The following is an 8461-nucleotide window of genomic DNA, read 5'->3' as shown; positions in this document are numbered from 1 at the left end:
TATTGCTTGCATTGGTCTGTACCTGCCAATGTTTACATTAAAAGCAATAACCAAGTGTTCCTGGTATCCTGTGTGCTGCAATTGGGTCCATACACAACCCGTTACAGATGGAGTTATTGTGGAAGTTTGTTTTTATGAGTCAATCTATAACTTGGTAAAACTTCAGATGTTAAAATGTAATTCTTCTGTTTGTTTTTTTACTTTATTAATTATTGCTGTAGTGTGTATTTTGGATGCAGATCACCATGTTGAACAGTGTCCATTTCTTTGTCGTCATCGTGTCTTGTGTTTGAACCATCATACAGTTAGTTTGTCCTTGATGTGGATTTGCTGCTCATGTGAATCCTCCCACAGTGTTTCATTAGCAGCTGTAACCACAGTGACTCTGATAAAACAGGAATAATCAGAATCCGTCTGATATGAAGCTGTGGTTTGAATACCACTTCCCTCTTCTTTGAAGAGGAGTCTCATATCTGTGCTCAGGTTTTTGTACAGCCTCTTCTACACTTTGTATCACTGTGCCTCTAGAGCACAGTAGTAGAGACCTGTGTCTGCCAGGGTTAGCTTTTTAATGGTCAGCTCAGTTGAGTTGTCAGGTGTTTGAGATTCATATAGCTGATCATCAGGATTATATTCACTGGTTGAACCTTTTGCTTCTTTCCAGAGTATAAACTGAGGTGCCTGAAGGTCAGAATGATGTCTGTACCAGTGAAGATAGATACTGTCCTCATCTGTTTCATAATCACATGTGAGTGTGACAGACTCTCCTTCTCTTTTACTGACTTCATCTTGTCGAGGAGAGATTTTGTCCTCAGCTGTTAGTCCTGGAAAAAGTGTAGAAAATGAATCCATTAGACGAACATTGTTCATGAGTCTGAGAGGAGAAGACAGTGGAAAAAGTCAACTGTACAATGTTACTCTGTGGACAGAAACAACTAAACTGTTCAGAGATTTCTGCTCTGAACTCCAGTTTATATAAATCTTTAGAAAATAATCAAAACATGTTGCTTTATATCTTACCAAAGAAAAGAGCAGCAAGAATAATCCACAGCCAATGTTCCATCTCTACAACAAGGTTTAAATCAACAGGAGAAACTAGCTGATGTTCAACATTCAGTCTGAGAATTGTTCTCTTCACAGCAGCACTTATTATTGACTGAATGGTTGAACACAGTGCAGAAGTAGTGCACCGCCTACTTGATAATGTGGCCCTCTAGTGGAGGTAAAACCTTCAGTAGAACAGTGTGGAGAAAAGGCTTCCAGCAGCTTGTCAGTGTGTCAGCTTGTGTTTTTGTACAGAGTTTTGGTGTTTCCTGTCACTGTGGGCTTCACAGCACAGTAGTACACAGCAGAGTCTGTCACTGCAGCAGAGGAGATCTGCAGATCCAGATGGGTTTTATCCTTCCTCACGCTAACAGACAGTCCAGACTTTGTTTCATTTTTTGTCCCAGTCCCGATACCAGTAAAAATAATCAGTTGCAGCTGCTTGTTTGGAGTATTTGTAGGACAGAGTAACAGTGCTGTCATCTAAACTGAAGTCTTCTGTCTTCAATGGAGTGAGTTCTTGACAGCTGACACCTGAATGGAGAGTTTAATCTGTTATACCATTTTGAAAAAGTATGAAAATTCTCAGACACAAAAAAACATTTGCATTAAGTAATTCCTTTCTGTTTAATGTAACATACCTGTTAGAATGCATAGAAACAGTAGAAAAAACACACAAAGAGCCAGTGACAGCATGTTGAATAAAGGAAATGTTGACAGTTTGTGTATTGAACTCTGTTGAATACAGAATTTTGTCTCTCTTCTGTGTTCAACAACAGTTTAGCTCCTCCCTGTCTCTGTCTATAGTATTTTCTCTTCTGTCACTTCCTCCTGGTTAACGTATCAACACAACTAGATGTATTTTTTCTCACAGTAGAAAGGTCTTTAAAACCAAGACTTTACGTATAAAAAATACACTGCAATAATTGTTGGGTGAATGAAATCTACAATCATATACTTTCAGCAATAAAACCATTAAAAATTAATGTTGTTTCCCGCATTAATTTATCCAAATGAAAATGTAAATAGAAATTGAGAGAACCTATGATTGAACCCTGTGGAACACCACAAGAAATCACAACCTGACGGAACAAAATCAAACCTTAGTCTATGATTCCAACCAGTTAATGCAGAAACTTTATTGCACTTAATTTTAACAGTAAGTACAATGAAACACTTCTGCATAAGATTATAATACTTCTATTTAATTGTTTTATTTTCATGCAGTTTTATAAGAGAGTGCTCCCAAAAAAACTGAACTGAGAAATCAGAAACAGTTGGATGAATCGATCCTCCCTCTGTGATGTAGAGCAGGAACTCTGGTCTGGATCTCTGGTATTGTCGGTACCACTGGATATTGTAGATAGTACCATCATATTTACAGGTCAGGTTGATGTTTCTGCCCTCTGCAACATGTTCTTCAGTACGTTATGGATTTATGCTGTTCATGGAACCCAGAGCTGCAAAATGAGGATTATTCATGTCAGTTATATTGCAAGAAATGAAACACAATGACATGCCCTTTTTCTGTCATATACATTGTTACCATACACAGATAAACATGTAAATATGAAATATCTGGTTCATACAGCTGGTTAATGAGACTTTGATCTCTGTTCCATCACTCACCTATAAAGAGACAGAAAAGTAAAATGAGGTAAAGCAAGTAGTCTTTGGAGTTGTGAAAGCTGAGTAGAATGAAAAAACTAAACTCTGAGCTGCACAGCCCTTCTCCTCAACATCTAGATGACTGTGCTTTTACTTCCTCAAACATTTCTGGTCTCGAGGCAGAAATGATATCATTGGTTGAGGTAAAAGTCAGTGGGTGGGGCCAGATAATCACCTTTTGGTGATTTTAAACTGTCAGTGTTCAGGTCGCCGAAATGATTTGTTCGTCCAGAAAATGTGTGCTTCTGGGTAATTGATCAAATTAAAGTGTAATGCACTGTTGTCATTTTGTCCACACTTTAACATGTAAGTCTACCTTAGGTTAAGTGATCAAATATAAGAAAGACATTTTCATTGCATTGGAATGAAAAATGGGAAACTCAGTGAACTTGTACAATGGTTAATGGAATATATAATCACATTGTGCCAACAACACAATTAACATTAATGTTGTTTTCAGAAATAAATTGATCCAAAAGCAAAAAACAAATATAAACAAAGAGAACCTATGATTGAACCCTGTGGTACACCACAAGAAATCATAGCCAGACAGAACAACAGAGTAACTTATTTTATAAAGAGAAGAACAAAGTCAACCAGAGTGCTGCCAACCAGTTTGTGTATAGTAGAGAAGTGTTTAAAAAAACAGTTAATATAATGGCAAACTTTTATAAGATTGCAATATTTTTTGGTATCAAATATAAACTTTAAATACATTGTTCATGTTAAACTGGTTTTAGATGTTGGCAGTTATGAATGTTTGTCAGTGCTTTAGAAAAATAATCAAACTACAGAGTTGACTTTGAGCTCGATTTGATGTCAGAGGATTTGCTGTTAAACTCAATTATTATCAGTTATTGTTTCCTGAAATAATATCCCACAACACCTCATCATCAGTAAGTGAAACTTTACTGTTCATTCAGTTTGTTTTGTTTGAAAGCAGACAACAGTATGTGACTCCCTCTAGTGGAGTATTGTGTTGTCTTTGCTCCAAAGGTTTTTGTACAGAGTTTTGGTGTTTCCTGTCACTGTGGGCTTCACAGCACAGTAGTACACAGCAGAGTCTGTCACTGCAGCAGAGGAGATGTTCATGTTGATTTGTTTGTCCTCCACTTTAATCGTCAGTCCAGAGATTGGCTGATTTCCAACAATTCCTGATGCAGAGTGTGAGATGATGAACTCTGGTGGTTTTCCTGGATATTGTCGATACCAGAAGAAATAATCACCAGGTGACATTTTGGAGTATCTGTAGGACAGAGTAACAGTGCTGCCTTCTAAACTGGACTCGTCTGTCTTTACTGGAGTGAGTTCTTGACAGCTGACACCTAAAGGAAAAATAACTTTGTTATAAATTATGTTACAGCATTCTCTAGATATTAATAACGTTCATGAAACATGAAGTCAAACAGTTTTTAAAATTGGAGAATGTAACATACCTGTTAGAATGGATAGAACCAGTAGAGAAAACACAGAGTGCTGCAGTGACAGCATGTTGAATAAAGGTAATGTTGATGGTTTGTGTATTGAACTCTGTTGAATATAGAAGTTCCTCTCTCTTCTATAGTTCAGTCACAGTTTAGCTCCTCCCTGAATCTCTACACTTCCTCCTGGTTAACAGTCTGTTAGCAGCATTTTGTACCACCCAGCTATAGAAAGGTCTGGAACACCAGCACTCTACATGTACACCAGCTGCCAGAGATACATTCATTTTATTAGCACCTCAATCTCATATTGTCAACAAAACAATGAAAATCAATGTTGTTCTTATTCATCAACTGATCTGAAAACATCATGTAAATAGAAAATGAGATGACCGAGGATTGTACCCAGTGGTACACCACAAAAACGTATTTTCTAAAGATGAAAACAATATCTACATCAACCAAATTAAAGACCCCTTTTTGAAATTGTATATTTTAAATATTGTATTTAAATAGAATATATTGACAAACTACAAGGCATGAAATGATCACCATAAAATTTATTAATACACTATATTGGTTGCATATTTCATATGGTGTCACATGTTAGCAGTAATAGTTATTTTAGAGTTGAAGCTCTATTAGATGTTATAGGATATTTGATTGTTGTAAAAAAAAACACTTCCACTAGAAATAATCTACACTGTATCATTTCAAACCATTTTAACAGTTAACCAGTGTGTGACTCCCTCTAGTGGATGTTGTGGAGTATTGTGTTGTCTTTGCTCCAAAGGTTTTTGTATAGAGTTTTGGTGTTTCCTGTCACTGTGGGCTGCACAGCACAGTAGTACACAGCAGAGTCTGTCACTGCAGCAGAGGAGATCTGCAGATCTGTTTGGGTTTGATCCTTCAACACTTTAACAGATATTCCAGAGACTGGACGTGCTAGTATATCTCCTGATTCCAGATGAGAGATTACAAGCTCTGGTGGTTTTCCTGGATATTGTCGATACCAGAAGAAATAATCTGCAGCACCTTTTGAGTATGTGTAGGACAGAGTTACAGTGCTGCCTTCTAAACTGGACTCTTCTGTCTTCACTGGAGTGAGTCCTTGACAGCTGACACCTAATGGAAAAAATAACTCTGGTTTAACTTACTTTTACCATCTTACTAGTTAACTTAATCAACAACAAGCAACAAACACTTGAATTAAACTTTTTCTTTGTACTTGAATTCACATACCTGTTATTATGGTTAGAACCAGTAGAGAAAACACAGAGTGCTGCAGTGACAGCATGTTGAATAAAGGTAATGTTGATGGTTTGTGTATTGAACTCTGTTGAATATAGAAGTTCCTCTCTCTTCTATAGTTCAGTCACAGTTTAGCTCCTCCCTGAATCTCTACACTTCCTCCTGGTTAACAGTCTGTTAGCAGCATTTTGTACCACCCAGCTATAGAAAGGTCTGGAACACCAGCACTCTACATGTACACCAGCTGCCAGAGATACATTCATTTTATTAGCACCTCAATCTCATATTGTCAACAAAACAATGAAAATCAATGTTGTTCTTATTCATCAACTGATCTGAAAACATCATGTAAATAGAAAATGAGATGACCGAGGATTGTACCCAGTGGTACACCACAAAAACGTATTTTCTAAAGATGAAAACAATATCTACATCAACCAAATTAAAGACCCCTTTTTGAAATTGTATATTTTAAATATTGTATTTAAATAGAATATATTGACAAACTACAAGGCATGAAATGATCACCATAAAATTTATTAATACACTATATTGGTTGCATATTTCATATGGTGTCACATGTTAGCAGTAATAGTTATTTTAGAGTTGAAGCTCTATTAGATGTTATAGGATATTTGATTGTTGTAAAAAAAAACACTTCCACTAGAAATAATCTACACTGTATCATTTCAAACCATTTTAACAGTTAACCAGTGTGTGACTCCCTCTAGTGGATGTTGTGGAGTATTGTGTTGTCTTTGCTCCAAAGGTTTTTGTATAGAGTTTTGGTGTTTCCTGTCACTGTGGGCTGCACAGCACAGTAGTACACAGCAGAGTCTGTCACTGCAGCAGAGGAGATCTGCAGATCTGTTTGGGTTTGATCCTTCAACACTTTAACAGATATTCCAGAGACTGGACGTGCTAGTATATCTCCTGATTCCAGATGAGAGATTACAAGCTCTGGTGGTTTTCCTGGATATTGTCGATACCAGAAGAAATAATCTGCAGCACCTTTTGAGTATGTGTAGGACAGAGTTACAGTGCTGCCTTCTAAACTGGACTCTTCTGTCTTCACTGGAGTGAGTCCTTGACAGCTGACACCTAATGGAAAAAATAACTCTGGTTTAACTTACTTTTACCATCTTACTAGTTAACTTAATCAACAACAAGCAACAAACACTTGAATTAAACTTTTTCTTTGTACTTGAATTCACATACCTGTTATTATGGTTAGAACCAGTAGAGAAAACACACAGTGCTGCAGTGACAGCATGTTGAATAAAGGTAATGTTGATGGTTTGTGTATTGAACTCTGTTGAATATAGAAGTTCCTCTCTCTTCTATAGTTCAGTCACAGTTTAGCTCCTCCCTGAATCTCTACACTTCCTCCTGGTTAACAGTCTGTTAGCAGCATTTTGTACCACCCAGCTATAGAAAGGTCTGGAACACCAGCACTTAACATGTACACCAGCTGTCAGAGATAAATTAATTTTATTAGAACCTAAATGTAATATTGTCAACAAAACAATGAAAATCAATGTTGTGATTATCGATCAATTGATCTGAAAGTATAATTTAAATAAAAAATGAGAGGACTGAGGATTAAACCCTGTGGTACACCACAAAAACTTATTTTATAATGATTACAACAGTATCTACATCAACCACATGAGCCCCTTATTGAAATTGTAATTGGTAAATATCTCATTTAAATATAATATATTGACAAACTATAAGACATGATATGATTACCATACATTTTAGGTATACTAGTTATTTAAGATAAGATATTTAAGAGCTGAAGCTCTATTACATGTTTTAGATTTTGTTCTTCCACTCCATCATGACAAAACATTTTACATATATTATCCCACAACTCCTCATCATGATCAGAACTGTTGCTGTATGGAAAAACACTTCAATTCTGTATTTAGTATTTAGAGCTTCATTTTCTCTTGTTTTACCTCCTCTAGAAAGACTCTACTCTGTATCATTGCAAACTATTTTAACAGTTAAACAGTGTGTGACTCCCTCTAGTTGATGATGTGGAGTATTGTGTTGTCTTTTCTCCAAAGGTTTTTGTACAGAGTTTTGGTGTTTCCTGTCACTGTGGGCTGCAGAGCACAGTAGTACACAGCAGAGTCAGACAGCTGAAGCTTCTGGATCTTTAGAGGAACTGATGTCTTGTTGATTGTAGCATCAAATCTGTCTTTCTGGAACTCTGGAGCTTTATATATTTTGTTGAATGCAAACTTCAGCATGTACTTCTTGTTTGTACCAAAACGAATAGGGACTTGTGTCAGTTGTATGAAAAGTACAGTCAAGTGTAACTGTCTCTCCTTCAGTAGCGATGACATCTTCTGCTGGCTTGATCACCTTGTCTTCTCCTTTACACTCTGGGGAAGAAGAGAACATGCAGAGGAAGAGATGAATCAATAAAGACGATTGATTAAAGGAGAACAATCAGTAAATATTTAGAAATTGTAACTTGATGCTGTTTGTATCTTACCAAAGAAAAGAGCAACAAGAATAATCCACAGCCAATGTTCCATCTCTACAACAAGGTTTAAATCAACAGGAGAAACTAGCTGATGTTCAACATTCAGTCTGAGAATTGTTCTCTTCACAGCAGCACTTATTATTGACTGAATGGTTGAACACAGTGCAGAAGTAGTGCACCGCCTACTTGATAATGTGGCCCTCTAGTGGAGGTAAAACCTTCAGTATGTAGCAGGATGATGCCTGCTGCAGTGGCCTTCTTCTTTAACTACCTGGCTCTCAGCAGCCAATCATTGCCAGGAGTCTTCTATCACTTCCGGTTGTCTTGTTCCTACCGGCTGCAGGTATGGTGGCGGTCGCCACATTGTGTCTGTCTAAATGTGTTTCTCGCTGTTTTTACAAAGACGGTTGCGTCATAGGCTTGCTCCGGTGCTGGTCCCGCAGCGGCACTTTCCGGCCGCAACAGTCGTCCCGGTGGCTCCGGTCGCACTGGCTCGCTCGCTCGGTCTCTCTCTCTTTGTGATCTCCTCCCGTGCGGCGCACGCACTGATTCGGCCTGATCGGTAGGTGGACGCTCA

General features: G+C 37.5%; 1 gene segment (V, D, J or C); it reads right to left on the bottom strand.

Annotated features, from left to right (window-relative positions):
• Window positions 1–1329: 1329 nt before the first annotated feature.
• Window positions 1330–4203, bottom strand: LOC131980292 (T cell receptor alpha variable 4-like; the record flags this gene model as incomplete). The annotated part of the segment is given in 4 exon segments: window positions 1330–1411; window positions 2591–2673; window positions 3751–4037; window positions 4149–4203. Coding segments are annotated over 4 exon segments (507 nt in total), but the record flags the coding sequence as incomplete, so codon positions are not given.
• Between the last annotated feature and the right edge of the window lie 4258 nt (window positions 4204–8461).

This window comes from Centropristis striata, chromosome 11, assembly GCF_030273125.1.
Source record: "Centropristis striata isolate RG_2023a ecotype Rhode Island chromosome 11, C.striata_1.0, whole genome shotgun sequence".
NCBI classification, from domain to species: Eukaryota; Metazoa; Chordata; class Actinopteri; order Perciformes; family Serranidae; genus Centropristis; species Centropristis striata.
Note: the sequence above shows the minus strand (reverse complement) of the source record. Positions and strands in the feature narration are given on the sequence as shown.